At 48.9% G+C, this 22,845-nt stretch overlaps 4 protein-coding genes across 5 annotated transcripts in view; 2 read left to right on the top strand and 2 right to left on the bottom strand.

Moving 5' to 3' along the window:
- The first annotated feature begins 104 nt into the window (after nt 1-104).
- LOC134135240 (uncharacterized) lies at nt 105-9,821 on the top strand. 2 transcript variants are annotated; one of them, XM_062566525.1, is made up of 8 exons: nt 105-239; nt 8,314-8,419; nt 8,543-8,572; nt 8,652-8,767; nt 8,840-8,943; nt 9,067-9,157; nt 9,269-9,379; nt 9,521-9,821. In XM_062566525.1, the coding sequence occupies exons 2-8, from the start codon at nt 8,394-8,396 to the stop codon at nt 9,760-9,762; spliced, it is 720 nt and encodes a 239-aa protein (XP_062422509.1). In that variant the 5' UTR covers nt 105-239; nt 8,314-8,393; the 3' UTR covers nt 9,763-9,821. The 2 variants fall into 2 exon arrangements, with proteins under 2 accessions (XP_062422509.1, XP_062422508.1); XM_062566524.1 differs by having other exon boundaries at nt 171-239; nt 8,284-8,419.
- A 51-nt stretch (nt 9,822-9,872) lies between these two features.
- runx2a (RUNX family transcription factor 2a) lies at nt 9,873-12,689 on the bottom strand. The gene is made up of 6 exons (XM_037466187.2): nt 12,505-12,689; nt 11,706-11,902; nt 11,062-11,221; nt 10,578-10,682; nt 10,434-10,499; nt 9,873-10,320 (listed from the first exon to the last, which is right to left on the bottom strand). The coding sequence occupies exons 1-6, from the start codon at nt 12,542-12,544 to the stop codon at nt 10,001-10,003; spliced, it is 888 nt and encodes a 295-aa protein (XP_037322084.2). The 5' UTR covers nt 12,545-12,689; the 3' UTR covers nt 9,873-10,000.
- Nucleotides 12,293-16,622, top strand: supt3h (SPT3 homolog, SAGA and STAGA complex component). Its single transcript, XM_037466180.2, has 12 exons — nt 12,293-12,384; nt 12,894-13,000; nt 14,254-14,338; nt 14,583-14,669; nt 14,767-14,863; nt 15,028-15,161; nt 15,235-15,310; nt 15,692-15,804; nt 15,880-15,984; nt 16,113-16,238; nt 16,312-16,401; nt 16,479-16,622. The coding sequence occupies exons 2-12, from the start codon at nt 12,906-12,908 to the stop codon at nt 16,518-16,520; spliced, it is 1,050 nt and encodes a 349-aa protein (XP_037322077.2). The 5' UTR covers nt 12,293-12,384; nt 12,894-12,905; the 3' UTR covers nt 16,521-16,622.
- cdc5l (CDC5 cell division cycle 5-like (S. pombe)) overlaps nt 16,623-22,845 on the bottom strand; it is a 6,264-nt gene continuing 41 nt past the window's right edge. The window contains exons 1-19 of the mRNA XM_037466164.2: nt 22,667-22,845; nt 21,944-22,047; nt 21,643-21,804; nt 21,405-21,532; nt 21,056-21,155; nt 20,795-20,921; nt 20,615-20,706; nt 20,159-20,303; nt 19,871-20,062; nt 19,161-19,309; nt 18,897-19,068; nt 18,645-18,809; nt 18,479-18,559; nt 18,132-18,383; nt 17,826-17,933; nt 17,655-17,744; nt 17,427-17,558; nt 17,249-17,329; nt 16,623-17,001 (exon numbers count right to left, since the gene is read on the bottom strand). The exon at nt 22,667-22,845 is cut by the window's right edge and continues 41 nt beyond it. Coding sequence (XP_037322061.1) covers nt 16,888-17,001; nt 17,249-17,329; nt 17,427-17,558; nt 17,655-17,744; nt 17,826-17,933; nt 18,132-18,383; nt 18,479-18,559; nt 18,645-18,809; nt 18,897-19,068; nt 19,161-19,309; nt 19,871-20,062; nt 20,159-20,303; nt 20,615-20,706; nt 20,795-20,921; nt 21,056-21,155; nt 21,405-21,532; nt 21,643-21,804; nt 21,944-22,047; nt 22,667-22,711 — 2,439 coding nt within the window. The 5' untranslated portion in view covers nt 22,712-22,845 and the 3' untranslated portion in view covers nt 16,623-16,887. The remainder of the gene's footprint in view (nt 17,002-17,248; nt 17,330-17,426; nt 17,559-17,654; nt 17,745-17,825; nt 17,934-18,131; nt 18,384-18,478; nt 18,560-18,644; nt 18,810-18,896; nt 19,069-19,160; nt 19,310-19,870; nt 20,063-20,158; nt 20,304-20,614; nt 20,707-20,794; nt 20,922-21,055; nt 21,156-21,404; nt 21,533-21,642; nt 21,805-21,943; nt 22,048-22,666) is intronic.

Below are 22,845 nucleotides of genomic sequence, written 5' to 3'. Positions count from 1 at the left end.
TCTCCAACATCCTTTTAGTTTTAGAATGACTTTTCTAATATAAGTTGTGATGTCTGTGACGTGAGGATCTGTGTTTCAGGAGAGCATCGGGTGGAGGAGGACGTCGGGGAAGGAGCAGAAGAAGAAGTGACGGAGGAGGAGTGGAGCAGCCGAGCGGCTGAGCTCAACGCGTTGCAGGAGGACGGTCGACACTGAACCTGCAGCCGCAAATCAGACAGTCGTAGCCGCCTCCTCGAGTTGTAATAGAACGACTTTATGAATGCTCAATTTATTTATTTTTGCAAACATTAGAAAGCAACACTAGTAGATATACTGCTACTCAATTTTACACATTTTATAACAACTACATTTCTATCAAAATAAATATGTTTATTTATCTATATTTTTAGAGTGCGCGCCATTCGTGTTGCGGTGCACACCAGGCGGGTGGGATTATCGTCTTCTAATGCACACCAGAGAGAGAGAGAGAGAGAGAGAGAGAGAGAGAGAGAGAGAGAGAGAGAGAGAGAGAGAGATTTTTTTTGATTTTTAAAAAACCTTTATTTTTCCGTAAAGCAATATCAATCAACAATCTAACAGGTATATAATTTATAATTTATTTAATATAATCAATCAAAAATCAGTCTCTATTCTAATGGGCCGCCCCGCTCAGGAACCTCCTCAGCCGGACTGACGCCTCACTCGGTCCCGGTTGTGCTCCCCCCTTCTCTGTTGAGCTTGAGGAGGAACTTCCTCAGCCTGTAGACCTCCTGCTGAGTGAAGTCTCCAGCTCCTTTCTTCATGCTGCCGTGTCGGGCAGAGCGAGCGAACTTCTCCACGTCGGAGAAGTAGTCCTCCAGCCTCACTCCCCTCTCGTTCTTGGTGGCCAGCAGGAACTCCTTCACCTGCCCAGCCCCGTACCTCCTGGAGACCGTCCCACCTGAGGAGACACTGATGGCAGAGCCCCACCCCGAAGAGGAATCGGACTCCCCACCCCCCGCCTCCCCTCTGCTCGACGCCCCTCCCCTCTTTGCCTGAGAGCCTCCTCTACTGGCCCTCGTCTTTCTCTTCAGGTGGGGGACCTTAAAGCCCACCCTCCCCTCCTCCATCTCCTCCTCACTGTCGGAGACGCCCATCCCACCATCGAGCGACCCCCGAGCTCCTTTACAGTCGCTCTCACGACTCATCCCACTCGTCCCCTCTTTCACTCTGTCACACACGAGACTCGCCCACTGGGCTACATTCACTTCTCCATTCACTCCTACACTCACCCCCTCACCCACCTGACCGACCGGCTGGGCCACACTCATCCCCTCACCCACCTGACCGACCGGCCGGGCCACACTCATCCCCACACCCACCTGACCGACCGGCTGGGCCACACTCACCCCCTCACCCACCTGACCGACCAGCTGGGCCACACTCACTCCCTCACCCACCTGACCGACCAGCTGGGCCACACTCACTCCCTCACCCACCTGACCGACCGGCTGGGCCACACTCACTCCCTCACCCACCCCCTCACCCACCTGACCGACCGGCTGGGCCACACTCACCCCCTCACCCACCTGACCGACCGGCTGGGCCACACTCATCCCCTCACCCACCTGACCGACCGGCCGGGCCACACTCATCCCCACACCCACCTGACCGACCGGCTGGGCCACACTCACTCCCTCACCCACCCCCTCACCCACCTGACCGACCGGCTGGGCCACACTCACTCCCTCACCCACCCCCTCACCCACCTGACCGACCGGCTGGGCCACACTCACTCCCTCACCCACCCCCTCACCCACCTGACCGACCGGCCGGGCCTCACTCACCCCCTCACCCAACTCTCCAACAACCTCCTGGGCTTCCCCAGCCCCCTCTTCCTCCCCGGCCCCCCCAGCACCCTCCCGGTTCTGGTCCTGAGAGGAGGACTTCACTGGACATCCCCTCGCCAGGTGTCCCTCTCCACCACACCGGAAACACCTCCCATCGTCCGATGTAGCGAACATCACGTATTCGAACCCCTCGATCCTCACCTTGATCACCAGGTTGAGAGCCTGGGTCTTGGTGAGGACCATGTGGAGCTGTCTCCTGTGCGACACCACATGTCTCAGCAGAGGAGACCTGCAACCTGAGGACACCTTCCTCATTTGGGACACCACCGTCCCGTGCTTCACCAACTCGCCGAGCAGCGCATCGTCCGGTACGAACGGCGGAACGTTCGAGACCGTGACTCTGACCGCCGGCTCGGCGAGAGGCAGCACGGGAACGAGGGTGCCGCGCACCACCACGCCGCTCGCCACCACCTTGCGCGCCTTCTCCACGCTGTCCACGAAGATGACCACCGCGTGGTTCATCCGTGCAGCGGACTTCACGCTACCGTGACCCACCAACCCCCCCACGGCTAAGCCACAGTCCTCCACGGAACACGCGAAGCACGGCGCGAGCTTCAAGCCGTGCTTCCGCGTTAGCCCCGTGAGGTTCATCTGTGCGTGCAGCACGCCGATCGGCTACAAACACGCACAAATTAAGACGGACAGAAACCAAAAATCACACACACACACAACCACACATTTACACTAAAAGATCCGAAATTAAACGAAATTACAGCTAGAAATCACAATCAAACAATTCACCTCACGCCACGCTCCGTTCACTCCGCACTCCTTCCACTCAGAGAGAGAGAGAGAGAGAGAGAGAGAGAGAGAGAGAGAGAGAGAGAGAGAGAGAGAGAGAGAGAGAGAGAGAGAGAGAGAGAGAGAGACAGACAGACAGACAGACAGACAGACAGACAGACAGACAGACAGACAGACAGACAGACAGGCAGGCAGACAGACAGACAGACAGACAGACAGACAGACAGACAGACAGACAGACAAGAATATGCCCCTTGCTGGTCACAGTGTGACACTACAACGTGCTCTGGTTTCGACTTTGTTCTCCACCGACATACACAAGAGCAGGGCCGGACCTTCCTGTAGGCGACCAGGTGTAGGTGCGTTGGATTGTGTTTTTTTGGGGAAATACAGATATTTTGAATGTTCTTTTGAATCGCTCTTAGTCTGGACTCTCCCCTGAGACCTGTTGTTGTTCTCGGGCCACAGAGACAACAGATCACATCACTGAGCCACGCAAACTCCTCCACCGCGTTAAGGTGCCGATTCACAGAGGAGACTTTTTTTTTTTTTAATGTGGGAAACCATAAGGGAGGGGAAAAACCCACAAGGGGGGGGGGGGGGGCGCTGTCAACCCCAGATGTGATTAGGGTTGAAGCGGAGGGGAGGGGGGGGGGGGCGCTGTCAACCCCAGATGTGATTAGGGTTGAAGCGGAGGGGAGGGGGGGGGGGGGCGCTGTCAACCCCAGATGTGATTAGGGTTGAAGCGGAGGGGAGGGAGGGGGGGCGCTGTCAACCCCAGATGTGATTAGGGTTGAAGCGGAGGGGAGGGGGGGGGGGCGCTGTCAACCCCAGATGTGATTAGGGTTGAAGCGGAGGGGAGGGAGGGGGGGCGCTGTCAACCCCAGATGTGATTAGGGTTGAAGCGGAGGGGAGGGGGGGGGGGGCGCTGTCAACCCCAGATGTGATTAGGGTTGAAGCGGAGGGGAGGGAGGGGGGGCGCTGTCAACCCCAGATGTGATTAGGGTTGAAGCGGAGGGGAGGGGGGGGGGGGCGCTGTCAACCCCAGATGTGATTAGGGTTGAAGCGGAGGGGAGGGGGGGGGGGGGCGCTGTCAACCCCAGATGTGATTAGGGTTGAAGCGGAGGGGAGGGGGGGGGGGGCGCTGTCAACCCCAGATGTGATTAGGGTTGAAGCGGAGGGGAGGGGGGGGGGGGGGGCGCTGTCAACCCCAGATGTGATTAGGGTTGAAGCGGAGGGGAGGGGGGGGGGGGGCGCTGTCAACCCCAGATGTGATTAGGGTTGAAGCGGAGGGGGGGCGGGGGGCGCTGTCAACCCCAGATGTTTTTTGGGGTTGAAGCGGAGGGGGGGGGGGGGGGGCAGATGGATGAGGCGATGGAGTGGGAGATGAAGGGAGGGGATCTTACTGGCATCTCAGGCACGTTGATGTTGACGCCCTGGATGGTCTCCTTTTTTTCTCTTCTCTCTATTTTTTGGATTCTTGCATCTTGCGTCTCATTTTGTCCAGCTCCGTCTGCCGGTCTTGCATCCGCCGCCCAAAAATGCCAAAAATGCCTCTCTTCTTCTTTTTTAAGTCGAGGCAGATGTTCTCAAGGACTGTTTTGTCGTCCTCTAGATCTTGGATCCTGGTGATGAGGATCTGATGTCCTTTGGCGTTGGTATCCTCCATCTGTCGGATCTTTGCGACGAGACAAGACTCCGTGAAGGTGGTGGAGACCCTGTCTTTGTGGGTCTCCTCTTGGCTCTTTTGTAATGCAGCCAGAGACTCTGTTTCGATCTTTAGCAGTTTGTGTTCTTCTTCCAACTGTTGTTTGTCTTTCAGTTCGTTGGATGTCTTTTCCTCCAGATCGTTGTACTTCTGCTGCCAGGTCTCGTTGTTGACCGTGAGTTCAGCACTTTTGACGGACAGTTGTTCTGTGGTCTTGGTGAGCTTCAGAGATAAATTCTCGTTTTCCCTGATAGTCTCGGCCAGAAGCTCTGTTTCGATCTTCAGATGTTTGTGTTCTGCTTCCAACTGGTGGTTTTTGGCCCTCTGCTCTTGGAGTGACTCTTGAAGAGAACCGTTGGTGGAGAGTAAGCCTGTTACTTTAGACTCCATGGACTGTTGTTTGTCTTTCAGTTCGTTGGATGTCTTTTCCTCCAGATCGTTGTACTTCTGCTGCCAGGTCTTGTTGGTGACCGTGAGTTCAGCAATTTTGACAGACAGTTGTTCTGTGGTCTTGGTGAGCTTCAGGGATAAACCCTCATTTTTCTTGATAGTCTTGTCCAGAGCCTCTGTTTCTATTTTCAGATGTTTGTGTTCTGCTTCCAACTGGTGGTTTTTGGCCCTCTGCTCTTGGAGTGACTCTTGAAGAGAACCGTTGGTGGAGAGTAAGCCTGTTACTTTAGACTCCATGGACTGTTGTTGGTTTTTCAGTTCGTTGGATGTCTTTTCCTCCAGATCGTTATACTTCTGCTGCCAGGTCTTGTTGGTGACCGTGAGTTCAGCAATTTTGACAGACAGTTGTTCTGTGGTCTTGGTGAGCTTCAGGGATAAATCCTCATTTTCCCTGATAGTCTTGTCCAGAACCTCTGTTTTGATCTTCAGCAGTTTGGGTTCTGCCTCCAATTTCTGGTTTTTGGCCCGCTGCTCGTCCAGGCTCCCATGAAGAGAATCGTTGATGGAGAGTAACTCTGTTATTTTAGATGCAAAGGACTGTCGTGCGTCTCTCAGTTCGTTGGATGCCTTTTCCTCCAGATCGTTATACTTCTGCTGCCAGGTCTTGTTGTTGGCCCTTTGAACAGAAAATTGTTCTGTGGTCTCTGTGAGCTTCAGGGATAAACCCTCATTTTTCTTGATAGTCTTGTCCAGAGCCTCTGTTTTGATCTTCAGTAGTTTGTGTTCTGCTTCCAACTGTTGATTTTTAGCCCGCTGCTCGCCCAGCGCCTCTTGAAGAGAACCGTTGGTGGAGAGTAACTCTGTTACTTTAGACTCCAAGGACTGTTGTTTGTCTTTCAGTTCGTTGGATGTCTTTTCCTTCAGATCGTTATACTTCTGCTGCCAGGTCTCGTTGTTGAGCGTGAGTTCAGCACTTTTGACGGACAGTTGTTCTGTGGTCTTGGGGAGCTTCAGGGATAAACCCTCATTTTCCCTGATAGTCTTGTCCAGAGCTTCTGTTTTGATCTTCAGCAGTTTGTGTTCTGCTTCCAACTTCTGGTTTTTGGCCCGCTGCTCGTCCAGCCTCCCACGAAGAGAATCGTTGATGGAGTGTAACACTGTTACTTTAGACTCCATGGACTGTTGTTCGTCTTTCAGTTCGTTGGATGTCTTTTCCTTCAGATCGTTATACTTCTGCTGCCAGGTCTTGTTGTTGGCCCTTTGAACAGAAAGTTGTTCTGTGGTCTCTGTGAGCTTCAGAGATAAACCCTCGTTTTCCCTGATCCGCTCGGCCAGAGCCTCTGTCTCGATCATCAGCAGTTTGTGTTCTTCTTCCAACTGCTGGTTTATGTCCCGCTGCTCGTCGAGGTCTAAAAGCTTGCCTTTGTGGTAGCTGAGCAGCCGAGCATAGGCCATGTCTTTGGCTTGTAACTGCTGGCCCAAATCGGCCTTAACAGTTTCCATGTTGGCCTTAAGGCTGTTGACTTGCTTTTTCAGGGTGTGCACTTCATTGTTGGCGCGAGAAGGTGCAAAATTCACATTGTTTTCAGTCGGAGGAAGTCCGAAGCGTGAGGGGCGAGCTCCAGCTCTCGGGTTGTTTCCGCGGTACATTGTGAAAAGAAAAAAAAAAGTGAGGGTATCTTTAAAAATACGCCTTGAAAAGAGCGAAATGCCCTAAAAAGGCTGTCGTAAACCACTCGATGTAGTCTCTGAAAAATGGTGATGAATCTTTCAAAAGTCTACTTAAGTAAGTAAAGGACAGCCTTTAAAAAGGCTTTTTTTGTCGTAAACCACTCGATGTAGTCTCTGAAAAATGGTGATGAATCTTTCAAAAGTCTACTTAAGTAAGTAAAGGACAGCCTTTAAAAAGGCTTTTTTTGTCGTAAACCACGCACTGTAGTCTCTGAAAAATGGTGATAAATCTTTCAAAAGGCTACTTACGTACGGAAAGGACGAAGGATAATCTCTCTCAAGAATAAATCCAAGTGCTCGGCTCTGTAAACAGAAGGGCAATGGCACTCTGAAGCTCTATGTGAGTGACACATCACTTCACTTGATGATGTCATCGCATTCCGTTGCTATGGAACCCCCCTGGTGGTGATGCTATTGACACATGAAAAAGTAGCGCACAACAAAACCCACTATGTGTAATATATATATATATATATATATGTGTGTAATATATATATATATATATATATATATATATATATATATATATATATTACACATAGTGGGTTATATATATGTGAATTAATATACAGAAAATCAGGGCCGGCGCTAGCCATTTGGGTGCCCTAAGCACAAATGCTTGGTGGTGCCCCCCCCCCCCCAACCAACGAACCAACCAACCACCACCAAAGGAATAACAACCATTCAGAATGTCTTAGTTAGGTTCTCTTTATTCTCTTTATCTTAGTTAGGTTTACTTTATTGGAACTGAACATTGTAAACGCAGAAAGTATTCAAGTATATAACCGTGTAAGTAATAATGTGCACATTTCTTCAGTAAGTACAAATAATAATAATAAAGTGCAAACTGCACAGTAGAATTTTACTTTACCATCTCTATAAAAGAGACCATTCTGCTATCCGATAGAACAATATTACAAACATTTTCACTACCATCAGTTGTCAAAGGCCCTACAGAGGCACACGCCTGCATTTCCTAGCTGCAAAATCAGCTCTCAGGTCATATGACAGTTTCTGAGCCACGTCCCCATTGATGCTGATGACAGCCAGACCTCTTAAACGTTCCTGCCCCATTGATAAGCGCAGGTACGTTTTGATTAGTTTGAGCTTTGAAAAGCTTCGCTCAGCAGAGGTAACCGTGACAGGGAGAGTCAGTGCAATACGAAGAGCAAACCACAGATTGGGATATGCCGCTTGAAGCCGATTGTTATGCAAAAACGTAAATGATAACATGAAAAACAAATGATAACAGAAACGGTAACAGAAACTTTGGGCGGCCCGCGGACGAGTACCGAATACGACCCACGGCGGTCCGTGCGGACATTATGAGCGTGAGTACATGTGGGCAGCCGGCCGCCCGGTGACCGCTAGCAACGGTCCTCACGAGACAAAGTTTGGGGACCCCTGATTTAAAACATTGTCTTAGCTGAGAGCGACGCGCGAGCAACATCCCGCTTCTCTTTTTTCTTCTTTTTTCCGCCCCCGACTCTTGATGCCTTTTCGAAGCCGTTTCAAAGCTGTCTGCCACATTTGAGATTTGAGGCATAATGGAACAAACCACTGGGAGGTGGGGGGAGGGGGGGCCGCAGAGGAGGTTCCCCTTTTTCTCCACTAATTTGGTCTAGGCCTATTACTTTTTGACTTTGTATTGAATTTGCATATTAGCATGCTTTAGACATATTTTATTTGTTATTTATACTAGTAGCCTACTGTGATGATTTTTCACGTCCCAGATTTTTTGGTGCCCCCCCAGGCACTTGGTGCCCTTCGCGCAGCGCGTGATGTGCGTGTGCGGAGCGCCGGCACTGCATACAAATATATGACACGGCTTCCTTTGTCTGTAAGTGTGTGTGTGTGTGTGTTTGTGTGTATCAGGACCAGTCAGTGTGCGCCAGGACTTTCTGCGGTGCAGGTCGAGAGTGTGTATCGACCGACAGAGGAGAACCCGTCTGTAGATGTTTACAGGTCAAACGCTGTCCGGGTCAGTACACTGACACACACTTTAAACACATCACACACACACACACACACACATATACAGTTAGTTACAGTGTGTGTGAGCAATAGAGTCGTGACAATCGTCGCGTGTGTTTTCTATTTGCAGAGAAACCGCCAAAGGCAGACGCGAGCCCCAGTGAGTCCGTGAGCCGAGGTTGACCTTTGAACCCGCGCAGGCCTTCGCCCTCGTTAACCCCTCTCATGTGTGCGCGCAGTGGCTTGCTTCCTGTCGGACCGCGACGGGCTGAGAGAGAGCGCGGTGCGGTGGATTCGGGAGGAGGCCCGGTCGAACGCCACGGCGGCCGACGCGCTGCTGCGGACGTACTTCGAGGTGCGAACGGCTCGTCTCGCCGCCAGAGGATGAGCGGCCAGATGTGTAACTGCGCGTTTTTGTGCGTAACAGACGTACGACGACGGGGACTCGGAGCTGGATTCCGAAGAGTTCCTGAGCTTCCTGAAGCACAACGAGACGACCCTCAACCTCACGTACTCCAACACTCTGCTGAGGTACACACACACACACACACACACACACACACACACACACACACGAGTGTTGTGGTCAAGATGTTATATAGAAAGCAACATTAAGTAGTAAATGTAAAATGTAAGTAAATGTGTGCGACGCAGATCGAGCTCTCGGATGAAAACGCCGACTGGAAGCTGAGCTTGACGGAGTTCATCAACTGTCTGACCCCCACCTACCAGCCCTACGAGAGAAGTAACCACGCACAGCCACGCTCACCCCTCCAGGGTTTAGACCGATTCAATCACATTGAAGGAATATGGAGCCTGACTTAAACCACGCTGTGTGGGTCTGACCTGCGTGCAGAGTGCGCTCTGGAGGACGAGGTGCTGGAGGACGGTGCCGAGACCCGGATGGAATGCAACAAGTGTGTGTGCGCGTGTGGAAACTGGGTCTGCACGGCGTTGACCTGCAATGGTGAGGATGGACACACACACACACACACACACACGCACACACACACACCTTTGAGGTCTTGTTCCACAACATCCTTTTAGTTTTAGAATGACTTTTCTAATATAAGTTGTGATGTCTGTGACGTGAGGATCTGTGTTTCAGGAGAGCATCGGATGGAGGAGGACGTCGGGGAAGGAGCAGAAGAAGAAGTGACGGAGGAGGAGTGGAGCAGCCGAGCGGCTGAGCTCAACGCGTTGCAGGAGGACGGTCGACACTCAACTGCTGCAGCCGCAAATCAGATAGCCGCCTCCTCGAGTTGTAATAGAACTATAAAAATTATAGTTTATATGTTTACTTCTTACAGGTTTAACTTTTATATGCTTTATTTTGTGCATTCGGGTTGAGAATAAATGTTGGAAATGAACTCCTTCTCTAATAAACACTTTATTGTGCAGCAAACTAATTTTCAAAACCTGAAAGACTTTCATTAGAAGGGAAACTGGGTGTTTTTTCATTGATTTATTTTTTAAATCATCATCAATCAGAATATATTTAACTATGAATAATAGTGCCTTAAAAATCCAACAAGTAAAAACATAAAAGTTAAGGCAAACAAAAACGTTTTTTAATTTAAAGTTGTCATCAATATGGCCTCCATACAGGCTCCTCCCCCCTCATTGGGAGACACGCCCCTTCAATGTAATTGGCCAGAGTTGTGACGGCGTTGCGCTCCTCCCCCGCGGTTTGGTACGTTTGGTTCGGCCCGTAGTAGAAGCTGCTCGGCTGGAACGGACCACTGTGGCTCAGCGCGGGGGGGGGAGGAGAGGACAGGAAGGAGGTGTACCCCGTGGGCTGGGTGGAGTAAGAGAGAGAAGGCAGGTGGTGCATTCTGGGACTTGGAGTGAACGAGGAGGCCAGCAGCGACGGCTCATTGGTCCACCGACAGGAAAACGATCTTAGATCTACAGAGAGAAAAAAACAACAACAGTTCTCGACCCTTTTTTTAAAATAACTTTTTAAAGATAATAAAAGGTTAAATTAAAAAAAAATATATCATAGGATTTTTTCGACAAACCTGACGATGAAGTGCTGTTGCTAGGTAACCGCAAAACTCCGAACTTTCCGTCCTTCTGCCTCTGTCCTGAGGGAGAAAAGGAGAGTAAAGCGAGACTCATTGTGACGGGGAGCTTGGGATGAAACCGGCGCGTTCTCTTCTCACGTCTCGGCAGCCGCTGTCCGTCCACGGTGACCTTGATGGCCCTGTGCACGGTGGCGATCTGAGGCGGCGACGTCAGCACATTGATGGAAAGTGTGAAGCTCTTGCCTGAAAAATAACAACAACTCATGTCAGAGAAGTTACAGAGGCTTTGAAAGTAATTTCAAAGTAGACAACAAACCATAACAATGAAATCGTTGTATTTTGGTTCATATAAATGACCTTGACTCGGGTTGTCGGTGACTGATCTTCATGGACATTGGTGTTCAATGACCCGATTTATCCTTCTGACTTTAACTTTTGATTATCCTTCGCCTTCAAAGGCAAACCACCCTTTAGGCTCATATGTATCTAGTTTAGTGTGTTGGAGGGTATTTAAATCACGAAAAGGGGCCGATCCCACGTGACGTCCCTGCTGTCGAGCGTCTCTTTGTCCAGGTTCCTGTTGATTACTGCATTGCATCATAGAGCATCTTTGTCCTTCTACCTCTCCCACTGCGGCCTATGAAGCGAAGGTCATTGAAGTGGGCGTAGCCTTGCTTCATGGTCGCCGTGGCGTTGCGTAGCTCGGCGCTGCTGTTGTCGTCGTTGCCAGCCATCACTGTGACCACCACGCCATCCGGCACGTCGTTTCCCACGGCAACCACCTGGAGGAGGGAGAAAGGGTTATTTAAGGACCCGTCCCAAATGGTCTGAGAAAATGATGATGGGCAAAATATCCACTTTGATATTATATCGATTGACAGACAGGTCAAACTGAGATGAATGTGTTTCTTGGGGATAGACAGGCAGACAGAAGGCAGACAGACAGACAGACAGACAGACAGACAGACAGACAGACAGACAGACAGACAGACAGACAGACAGAAGGCAGACAGACAGACAGACAGACAGACAGACAGACAGACAGACAGACAGACAGACAGACAGACAGACAGACAGACAGACAGAAGGCAGACAGACAGACAGACAGAAGGCAGACAGACAGAAGGCAGACAGACAGAAGGCAGACAGGCAGACAGACAGAAGGCAGACAGGCAGACAGACAGAAGGCAGACAGGCAGACAGACAGAAGGCAGGCAGACAGACAGACAGACAGACAGACAGACAGACAGACAGACGACTCCTCACCGTGAAGGCTCTCGGCAGCGTCTTGTTGCACCTCCAGTGCTGCGGCAGGCTGCTGCAGAGGAAGTTTGGGCTGTCGGTCTGCACCAGGCCTCTGGGTGGCGCTGTGCTGCGCTGGAGGCGGGACTTCGCATCGTGGTCGTCCAGGTGGCGGTTGGTGGCCGATGGCGTTGGCGTTGGCTGACGCTTCACCACAGGATCTGAGCAGGAGCAGCAAAGGGAGATCAAATCTCATATTTGTCGCTACATTTTTATATATTACCCAGCTTTAAGAAAAATTAAATGTCATAGTTAGGATCATTTGGCGGATATCTCTCTTATTTAATGACACAGAAGCCTTTTACATGTTCAAATTCAGCTGTTTTTGTAGACTGGTTTAGAAACCTGAAATATGCTTATCTTTAAAACACTTATTTTAAACTTTATTATAACTACATTTAATTAATCAATACAATTATACATTTGTATATATGAAGAAAATGGGATAAACTGAACAAAAAACAAATCTATTGAAACAATCAGAGTTTCAGCGAGACGCTTTTACAACGAGAGGTCTATAAAACTACGACTACCAGAAGCCCGCGCGGCCTCATGCCTCCTACGTCATAAAGCCGCGCCGAAAATAAGTAAAATCGAAAATTGTCAACAGGAGCAGCAACGACGTTCCTCCTGACCCACTGAGGTGAACGTTTAAAACTACTCGCGCAGATGTTCTCTTTCTCTCCTCCTCCTCCTCCTGCGGGTCTCTCTGCGTTCCTCCTCTTCTCCTCCTCTCCTCTCCTCTCCATTGTGTTTTACTCACCGCAGTGTTTGAATAGGAGGGAACTGCGCTGTATTATCATTCAGATTCTACTGCCGGAGGGGAAGTTACTGCGGTCAGCACCACCTGTGCCCTCTGTGCGCGTGCGCGCGCCCGCGCGTGCGTGTGTGTTTTGATTTGCCTCAGATCTGTTCTGCTATCTTGTTATTTTAGGTTCACTGCGGCGCTTCTGCTCTGGTGACTAGTTGTGTGTGTGTGTGTGTGTGTGTGTGTAATATTACTCAATCAATTGTTTATCAAGCAGCACTTGTGATCAGTATCCTGATCCTCTACTTGAGTAGAAGTACTAATGACACAAGTTATCCTTGTATATGTATTTTACAATGTGTTGGATCTGGTTTTAACGCGCTGTCCTTCTGTGTTGGCGTCAGGCGGCCGTGGTTATGAGCAGTCCCATGATGGCCGGATCCTCAGCCTCCAGCTCCAAAGAGCGTCCTGCTTCCAGGACCAGTTTCATCCCAGAGATCCAGAGCATGATGTGAGACACACACACACTCACACACACACACACACACACTCACCCCAGTGAAGCATCGGACTGGTGCTGCTGAACAGACTGTTTGAAGCCATAAGAACCTGTTTGACAAATGAAAGAGAAAGTGTTTGAGCTAAACACTGTTTAAAATGTAGAAATGATCACTAAAATTACGAAACTAAACTACTAAAAGTATGAGGTTAAATGAAATAGTTCTGATTGTAAAATAATTATAAACCTGCCTTCAATTAACAATTAGCAACTTTTGATGATCTAACAATCGTTTCTGATATTTTAAGGCAACAAATGACAATGACATCGTAATCTAGTTTCTCATCAGACTGAATGTGTTTGGATGTTGGACAGCAAACAGAGATAGAAGGAAGACATCCACTTGTGCTCTACAAAAACATCTGTTATATTTAACACACAGTATGGTTTCAAAATAAATCAGTGATCACATTAGAAACATTTTATCCAAGTAAAATAGTATTTTAAATGAAATATATATAATGAAAAAAGGTAGTTGTATGAGATGACTGGCACTTTATACATATTCACAGCATTTTTGATCTGTACAAATTACATCTTTTCAGAAGAAGCAAAATGCCTGATATTGCCTCTCGTTAGTGTGTGTGTGCGTGTGTGTGTGTTTTGGGGTACTCACCTTGTGTCGTGTGGCTGTGAGGTGCAGAGAGCTGTTGTTGGTGGTCAGAGAGGCTGAAACCAAACCAAACTAAACCCCAAAACCTAAAACCAACAATCAGCCCGAGGCCGACCTGCCCACAACCCCAAACCGAAGTCTCCCTCACCTGTGTGATTGATGGCGGCAAACAGCCAATCACAGCACAGATGGGTGGGGGGGGAGTATGTACAAAGAGACGGAGGGATCAAGAAGGAATGGGAGAAGGAAAGCGCTTTAGGATGTGGGTTTAGCTTGGACTGCCATCCTGGAGTTGGCCTCTCTGGATGCAAATTGAGGTCTGACCATATTGTGGGCAAAGTGTGTGTCTGTTTGTGTGTGTGTGTTGTGCATGTGTGGGGGCATGTTGAGTTCAGTGTGTGAGGGAGAGAGAGAAACGGATAGAGAATGAGCTTCCATTACACCGTTTTTACATTTTTTTAAAATCCGAGCTTCCACACAGGAACTTTAGCCGAGTTCAATTCTGTTCAAAACCCCCAGAGATCAGAAACTGTTTGCTTCGGCCAGTCGGTGTCGTAGGTAGCGGCGCGTTAACGCGCTGTTCGTGCATCAGGTTCGCGCTGGGAGACGCCCGCAGGCCTCCGCCCGAGACAGCCGCCCTGGTGGAGGACATTGTGCACACGCAGCTCATCACCATGGTAACGTAACGGCAGAACACTTGTTTCCCAGAGTGGTGGGAAAAGCCTCCAGATGTTTTTGAATATGTGAAGGAGCTATGATGTTAAAAAAAACACCTGACGGCGTCACTGTGGCCCTTTTTTTTTAGGTTAAACGTCTAAAGGAGTTAATGAAGCTCTAATAGAGAAAGTTCATCCTTTTGCTCCTTTAAGACACTTGATAATTAGTGTAACGTTTAACTGATGTGACTGGTCCGTGTATCAGCTGCACCAGGCCTGCGAGGGGGCGTCTCTTCGTGGGTCGAGGGTCATTTCCCCCGAGGACATCCTGTTCCTGATGAGGCGGGACAAGGTGAACAAGCGAAGACTGGGGAAAGAAATGAAATCTTCCAAAATTCCGAGCTGTGATTGATTCTCTCTCTCTCTCTCTCTCTCTCTAATGTCTCCAGAGGAAGGTGGCCAGGTTATTGAAATATCTCCAGTTCAGAGATTTTAAATCCAGGTTACTTAAAAGTCTGGAGGATGAAGACCTGCAGCAAGAGACGGGTACGTGCGGGCAGTGATTTCACTCTACTGATCGCGCTGTTATGAACATTAAATGCTTACTGCTGACACTTTGTGTTTAAAGCGCTTCTTAAAATACATTTTTTGAGAACCTAAAACTGAGATTTTAATCAATTTTTCTACTAACCCATCGGCCGGTGCTCCAGGCGCCGTTGCCGGCGGTAACCATCGGAGGCAGCGATTGGCCCAGGACTTTCTGGTGTGGTTGGATCAGACCGGAGAGCTCCTGTCACTGGCGGAGCGGCGGGAGTTGGACCCCGTCAAGAAGGAGCGGATGGAGGTGTGACGTCGTCTTTGAGACGGGTCGATGGTCGCCCTGATTATTAATCTGTTCACGTTTTGTGTGTCGTCAGCGTTTAGAGCGTCAGACCCGCGCTATGGACCAGACGCAGTACTCCGAGTTCTGTGAAAGTCGACAGCTCAGTTTTGGTGAGATTTTAATCAACATATTATGGGACTCTTAATAGTCTGAGCTCAAGGAGCTGTAGAGCTGGTCTTTGCTTAATTGAAGCAGCACGTTTTTGAATTGCATCACACTTAAAACATAACTTGACTTAAAATGAATAAAAGATAATTTGCAAGGATAAAATGAAAGATCAAGAAATATTCAGTATAAAAATAAAAACTAGTCCTAAATCATTTTTTAATCCAAACAATACAATAATATAAAACCAATGGCAAATTATTTTTAATTTGTAATCCAGGCTCCAGATGTTTCTGTCCATTAACTGATGGTTTCCGTATTGATCTCGACTAGTGAGAGACGTTACGTGTCGAGATGAAAGTGGACTCCGTCTTGTGTGTTTCCAGCTAAGAAGGCGTCAAAGTTTCGAGAGTGGATGGACTGCAGCACTTTGGAGCTGAAACCCACCAGCCTCACCATGGAGATCCTGTCCTACCTGGCCTATGAGACGGTTGCCCAGGTAACCTGGTCAACATGCGTTTGTTTGCGTGTTGCATTAACAACTTTCCAGTGAAATGTTTCCCTCTTTCTGAAGATTGTGGATTTGTCGCTGTTGGTGAAGCAAGAAATGACTGCGACGACAAATGCCATCAGTCATGTGATCTCTTCCAGCCACATCCACTACCACACTCACACTGAGGTACACACACACACACACACACACACACACACTGTTGTAATAATCTGACATGTACTTGTTTTTAACCACTAAAACTAAAATACCAGTTACGTCATAGTCGGGAAATAAGATGTGTTTGGTCTCTCCAGGTAAAGAAGGATCCAGACTCGCCTGAAGCCACGCCCCCTTCCACCCCAGGCTCCTCCCACTCAAGGCCCCTCCCGCAGGGTAACGGCAGCCTGGACGGCAGGGCCCGACAGAGAAAACGCAAGAAGGTGCGCCTGTCTTTTTTGAGTCGTTTCCAGCCCGTGAGAGTCGAGTCCTCACTGTTTTTGTTGTAATCCTCAGAGCGCTCCGGCTGCGGTGGAACCTCCGAGTGGATCCATCCAGCTCGGCCACATCAGAGAGGCCATCAGACGCTACAACTACAGACACACAGTGAGTCAAACTCTCGTTAAGCATCTTTTTTACATCCGAGCCGATAATAACCACCCGTCTCCTCCTCCTCTTCGCAGAGTGCTTACCGCAGGAGTGGGGTGGCCTTCCTCACTTGCTGAAGATGGAACTCTGATGTTTCTGTTCTACTTTTGTACCTTTTCAGAAAGCCCCTTTTTGTATTTGTGTCATTCTTTGTTATAAATAAAGCAATACAGCGTTGCCACAGTTTGAAAAAAAAAAAACTTTATTGGTCACTAATACAGAAATACAAGGTACTACTGAGCATGCTCAACCCAGCTTGTGATGCTATAGCAACGAGGAGGCGGGACAAAGCTCTGAAATTTACACAAATATTGGAGGAAAAAAAAAGGCAGGACAGATTCAATACGACGACTGAGAGCGAGAAGGTTTCTTTGTTTATCGGTGTCCGTTTCTAAATGCAGCGGTTTGATCTCTCCGTTTGCATGAGGAGTATTTAGGTGTGTGTTAGTATTTCTGGGCGCTGTTGACCATGGCCTCCCTCTCCATCGTGATCTCAGCATATCTCTGCTGGAGTTCCCGCTCACGGTCCATCTGCCTCTCCACGTCCTCCCGGAGAGCCTAAAGCACAAAATGCACACAGAGCTCATCAGCTTCATACCCACTACCGAACCCCATCGTGGGTTCTACATCAAGGCTTCTCTTGTCCTCCCAAAATGCAATCTTTCATTTAAGATGAAACCAACCATCTTTGCTTTAAATAAGCTATAGATCTACAAGGCTGCATTAAAGAGTAAATATTTTTAGCTTAATTAAATTGACTAATAGTAACATACTATTGCAACAGTTGACTAAATGATTGAATTACCTCTTTCCTCCTGGGAATCGCAGTGTCCTCTTGTTTCTTCAGCTGTTTGAAGGTCTCCAGCTCTGTGGCCGCCTGCTCCACCTGGTGGACACCACGAGCGTTGCATCAACACACCATCTTAATTCCAGGGATTGAAGTGTTTCCTGACAGATTTTAGGACTCTCGTCACATTCCGTACCTGTTCCCAGAGTTCTCCGTGCTGCTTCAGGAGCCCGAGGGCTCTGGACTGAAACCCTCCCAGGAGGATTTTCAGTTTCTTCTCCAGTTTAGCGGCTCTGCGAGCCTCCGCTGTCATGTGGCCACGGTTCACCTGAGACGGATCAAAAGAGGAGCAGCAGCGTTTTAAAATGCAAGAGGCCTCAATTCAACTGGTTCGACGGCTTAATCGATTTTTGTGCTTCCTCACGTCGAGTTTCTTCTCCAGACTTTCAATTCGGTCTTTCTTTGACGCCAGGTTGGCCCTAGTGTACCTGTTCTGAGCAGGAAGATACAAAACCTGCAGGAAGAGAGGGACACGATGATGGACCAACTGATTTCATGCAGGCGTAGAAGGCGCTCTGCGCTGGCGGGTGCTCACCTGTCCGTAGCATTCCTCCCACACCTGGCTGTAGGCCTCCATGCTGAGATCGCCGTGGCCCATCCCACCCTTCACCACCTCCATCTCCGCTGCCAGCATCGTCTTCGCCTGTTCATTAACACATGGTCAACCTCTGGGGGAAGCCACTGCCGAGTGTACAATCTCTACTTTCAGGTCACTACAACGCGATACTCATTAGGGGCGTGGCCTTTTCTTTCCTTTCTTAAAGCGGTAGTGAACAAACCGATGAGTGGCGTCCCAGTGGCCCCGCCCACTCCCCACAGACAGTCTATGTAACTTGGTCACCTGCTCCATGTCCTCCGTGCTGACCGGCTTGTAGAGATGCGTCTCCAGGTACGCTATATGCGAGGCGTTGTTGGACGCGGAGGCGGGGCCTCTGGTCTTGCCGCGCTGCAGCTGGCTGGCGGCGTTGGCCACCGGGTGGTGCAGGCAGTCGTGGTGCAGCATGGTGATCATTTCTTGTTTGATCAGCTCCTCGGCCAGCTGCAGGTCCAGCAACTGCTCCATGGAGGCCGGACGCAGGACGGACTCGTTCACCTGGGGGGAGGGGAGGGGGCGCGCTGATGTCATCACGTTGAATACGCAGTAAAAGCACCACGTTCCGTCTCCTGGATTGATCCTACTAAACGTACCTCGGTGGGTCTGGGCAGGCTCCTCTGAACAGATGTGTGTCGCAGCTTCAGCTCCTTCTCTCGTTCTGCATCCCGTATCGCCTGAGACACACAGAAACACAAGCTGCATTCAAACTACAGGTACACACAGATGGGGTAATTGGGGGGAGGGGGGGGGCACGCTTACCTTTTTGCGTAACTCGATGTCCGCGGAGTCCTCTATGAAACCCGACTCCGCTTCAGTTTCCTCGAGTTCCTTCTCTGCGTTTTCGGGAAGAACGATCTCAAAGTCGTTCTTGGGAACAGGAAGTGACGACAGGCCCTGCCTCAGCTGCTGCAGGCTCTCCCTTTGCTGTGGATGGGGGGGGGGGGAGTTAAACTTTTACGGTTTAAACTCTGTATTCACAGTACCACATGCGTGTCATAAGCGTGTAATTACCATGTGTTTGGAGAACGCCGGGTCGGCCAGTTGCTCCTCGCTGTTAATGTTCAGTTTGTCTCTCAGTGGCGTGCGGAGGGGGGTCAAACCCGGGGTCACGGGCCCGCGCGGTGTCATCACTCCTCCGGGCTGCGGGGTCATGCCCTCCTGCCCCTGACCTTGCCCCGGTGTTCTGTGGAGGTCACCATGAACATTAACACCACCGACTGTTGTTTAAATGTGTTGTTTGAGAGAGAGAGGGGGGGGGGGTGGGGGGCGCAGTACCTGAATGGCGTGCTGAGGACCGTGTTGGGAGTCTGGATCTGCTGCCGCTGAGGCGTCACGCCGCTGAAGTCGCTCTCGGTCAGCGGCGTGTTGAGGCCTCCCTTCAGGGGGGTGTCGATGTTGGTCAGAGCCATCAGGTTCTGGGCTTCCTGGAAACGCAGAGAAAAAGCTCATTTAGATCCAGATGTGACTGTAAAACTGCTTTTTAGCAGCTGAGATGATCCGAATATATGGGTGTAGAACAAAGAGGGGAGATATAGATTATTACTGTTTACCTGTTTTTTTTACTTTTGCATTTTCCATGAAATTTTTTTTTCCCGACAAAAGTTAAATTTTTTCGAACAAGCTTTAATGAGACACATTATATTACATATTTTTTTCGACTTTTCCCCGTCCTAATATTCTCATTTAGATAAATATTTTTGAAAAGGCGAAAATCTAAAATAAGTTAGGTTAAAAAAAAAGGTAATAAATGTGTCTTTCCCATGAATAAAAATGTCATGGGAAAGTGTATATATGTCAAAAATGAAAGTCAAAAAAGTCAGCCTCCCATAACCAAATAGACCCGTTAAAGTATAGGTTTAAAATATAGTATAAAATACTGTTTTTAGTAAATTGACACCAAGCATCACTGATAAAATACAGTGAACTCATGAGGATTGAAAAATTAAAATACTAAAAATACTTTCAGGTGTGTGTGTGTGTGTTACCTGCAGTATCCGGTCCTGGACCGTGGGGGTGCGCGGCGTGCGCAGCCCCGCGTTCATGGCGTTGGTGACGCTGTACTCCGACAGGAGGGCGGAGGAGGCCGAGTTGCCGCTCTCGCTCTCCTCCGCGGCCTGACGGGCGACCTCGCTGGCCACGCCCAATTTCACCACCTCCTCCAGCTCCACGTCACTGATCTACGAAGAACGTTGGTGTGAGACACAAAGAATTAAAGAGTGTTGTGCCGACTGGCGTGAGATCCGCCGGGTTGCACAGGTGTGAGCGGCTTCTACCTGTGGGGTCGGTAAAACCAGCTTGGAGCGTTTCTTGGTGAACTCGGCCACTCCGCTGGTCTGCAGGATGGCAGACGGGAGGTCGCTCTCCTTCTTCTTCTTGATCTTCTGCCGATCTTTCTTTCTGTCCCGCTCCTCTTGCTCGCTAGACACAAAACACACAGCTCAGGACGGAACGCTATGACCTCATCGGCTGCGTGACGTCCAACGTGCACCAATCATGTATCAACAGCTTTAACTACGTAAATGATGTTGAACATACAGCTCATAACGTTTCTTTTGCATGCCTCGTCAGATAAATGCACAGTTGCAGGTAAATAATCAGACTACACTAATAATATTTGGATTATTTTACTATTTGTTGGATTGTTTCCAAACATTTCAAATAACTCCAGTTGTACAAATTCATTGTAAGGGACAAAGTGTGTATAAAATACAGTGTGTAACGTCACTGACTTGCGCAGCTCTCCTTCCAGGTGCTGCTGTCGGAGCCGTTTGAAGTTGGGCTCCAGAGCGTTGTACTCCTCCATGCTGGTGTCATAGAAACCCTGAAAGTGAACCACAATCAAATAATCAACCGATGAGGGACATCAGGCTGGTGTTGTGGGTTTGGGTGAAGCGGAGAATAGTCGGTACCGGAGCGGGTTTCTTCTGGAAGGGGATTTCAGCGTTGTAGTCGACTCCCCTCTTCTTCTTCCTCTTCTTCTGAACATCGATCCCGGCCGCTCTCAGCTCTCGGCGCTTCTGCAGCGCGGCCAAGCGCCTGCAGCCAGGAAGAGATGGACACACTCAATGGTGCATGCAACGCTGTAGGTTCTCCTCGTCCTAAGAACCTGGTGCATGCCATGTTGTTTATCAAATTATGCAATTATTATACAAAGTTTGTGTGTGTCTAACCTGGCTTCCTCCAGCTGTTTCTCTCTGGCCTTCCTCTTGGCTTTCTTGCCCTGGGTGTTTGCCAGTCGAGCCCTGGCCTCTGACAGCATCTCCAGCTCATCTGCAGATAGACACACTCAGAATAAGTTCATTTTGTTCTTCAACTTTCATCCAAAGTTTGCTTTGATCTATTTTGACTGATTATACTCTGAAGATTATCACAATTAATTGGATAATAAATTCTTAAATCAGCCTATAACTATCAGAGCGATAAATCTGAAAGACAACAACCGAAGCACAGCTCAGATACACTCGGAATGAATGTTTGTGGAAAAGGTGAGTTTTCATTATTTTAAGTGTGTGTACATACCTTCGTCCATGTCCACAGGGTCAGGTCTGGCTGGTTTAGTTTCAGGATTAGGGTCGATCTCTCCTGGTTTTAACTTCCTGGGGTCATCGCCCACTTCTTCCTCATTATCTCTTTGTGCCGCCTTGTCTCTAGAAACAAAAATTTGCATTTAACATACCTCACTGAAGTGCTTCAGACAAAGTATTCTACAATCAAGTATGAGATATGGTGTATAAGTATGTAGTTAATATAGTCGTACAGCAGGTATTCATAGTGCTCCAGGCACTGGGCAGCAGTGCGTCCAATGATAGGAGCAATGGTCCTCCACTGGGTGGGCATCAGCTTGGCCAAATGGAGCAGCTTCTCCTCCTCTTCTCTGGACCATTCGGTTTTCTTGATGCTGGGATCCAACCATTCGTACCTGCAGACACAAAACCCAGGTTAACAACGGTTATCTAAACAAGAAATCAGAATGGGATCAATGATCTCTTATCTTTGGAGGCTACAATTGAGCGGACTCACTTAACAATGCCATCACATGTCTTTGCATTGAGACTCACCATCTGGCTTTGCACTGTTTGGCAGACTTTCGATGCAGCAGGGAGGCAATTCGAGACCACTGGTTTTTCCCATATTTCATCACCGCTGCCTTGAGGATCTCATCCTGGATGAAGAAGCAGATTAGAGTTAATCAAGTATGATCGCGAACAATCATCTCGCGACGTCTGACACCTTCCTGCCTCGCAGTATCATTAGCTGCCATCTTTCTACACATCAGCATCATCACTCACTGAACCAAGCAACAAAAGAATCTCATTTAGATAAGAAATCTATGTTTCCAAGAGTGTCAGAGCTAAGAAACACATTCATCAAAAATGTATTTTATAGTTTGCTTTGCTCGTTATCATTGTGTTTCTGTTCTGGACCAGTAACAGTGTAATTACCGGCTGGGATTAATAAAGCACTCAATCTTTTACCTCCTAACCTCGGAGCCATAGATGGAGGACAAACATCCTTACTGACGTTAGCTGTCTTGCTAACATTGACAAAGTGTTACAATCGGCCCCGGTCTTTGCTAACGCAGTTGCCATCTTTTCCGACTCAACGCGCTAGTTTAAACCACCGCTAAATCAACTTGTTCCACATCGCTGACAGAAACACAGATAAACCAAACTTTCTAGGCGGGCTAAAGCATTAACTAGTGAAGCGCTAGCTCGGTGCTAAGTCCGACTCATTTTAACGGTTAGCTTCATGCTATCGCTGCTAGCCATGTAAACACGTACCTCCGTGTTGCGCCAGACGCCTCCTTTAATCATAATTCGCGGCATCTTGGCGGCTCGTTGATTCCTCCTCCTTCAGTAAAAAGGTCAATTCAGATTTTCCACCACTTATGGAGAAAAGTGGCGTCCACAATTTTACACTCAAACTAAATCCAAAGCGGGTGAGCGACGAACGTGGATCA

This window comes from Pungitius pungitius, chromosome 13, assembly GCF_949316345.1.
Source record: "Pungitius pungitius chromosome 13, fPunPun2.1, whole genome shotgun sequence".
Lineage (NCBI taxonomy): Eukaryota > Metazoa > Chordata > Actinopteri > Perciformes > Gasterosteidae > Pungitius > Pungitius pungitius.
This window is presented reverse-complemented; position numbering and strand designations above follow the sequence as displayed.

Coding starts and splice junctions, on each gene's coding strand:
- LOC134135240 (XM_062566525.1), top strand. CDS start 8,394: ATGTTTACAGGTCAAACGCTGTCCGG. Junction 8,420..8,542: donor ACAGGTCAAACGCTGTCCGG/GTCAGTACACTG, acceptor TTCTATTTGCAG/AGAAACCGCCAAAGGCAGAC. Junction 8,573..8,651: donor AAAGGCAGACGCGAGCCCCA/GTGAGTCCGTGA, acceptor GTGTGCGCGCAG/TGGCTTGCTTCCTGTCGGAC.
- runx2a (XM_037466187.2), bottom strand. CDS start 12,544: ATGATAATACAGCGCAGTTCCCTCCTATTCAAACACTGCG. Junction 11,222..11,705: donor CGCTGCCGAGAGCCTTCACG/GTGAGGAGTCGT, acceptor TCCCTCCTCCAG/GTGGTTGCCGTGGGAAACGA. Junction 10,321..10,433: donor CAACAGCACTTCATCGTCAG/GTTTGTCGAAAA, acceptor TTCTCTCTGTAG/ATCTAAGATCGTTTTCCTGT.
- supt3h (XM_037466180.2), top strand. CDS start 12,906: ATGAGCAGTCCCATGATGGCCGGATCCTCAGCCTCCAGCTCCAAAGAG. Junction 15,311..15,691: donor AAGTCGACAGCTCAGTTTTG/GTGAGATTTTAA, acceptor GTGTGTTTCCAG/CTAAGAAGGCGTCAAAGTTT. Junction 15,805..15,879: donor CCTATGAGACGGTTGCCCAG/GTAACCTGGTCA, acceptor CTCTTTCTGAAG/ATTGTGGATTTGTCGCTGTT.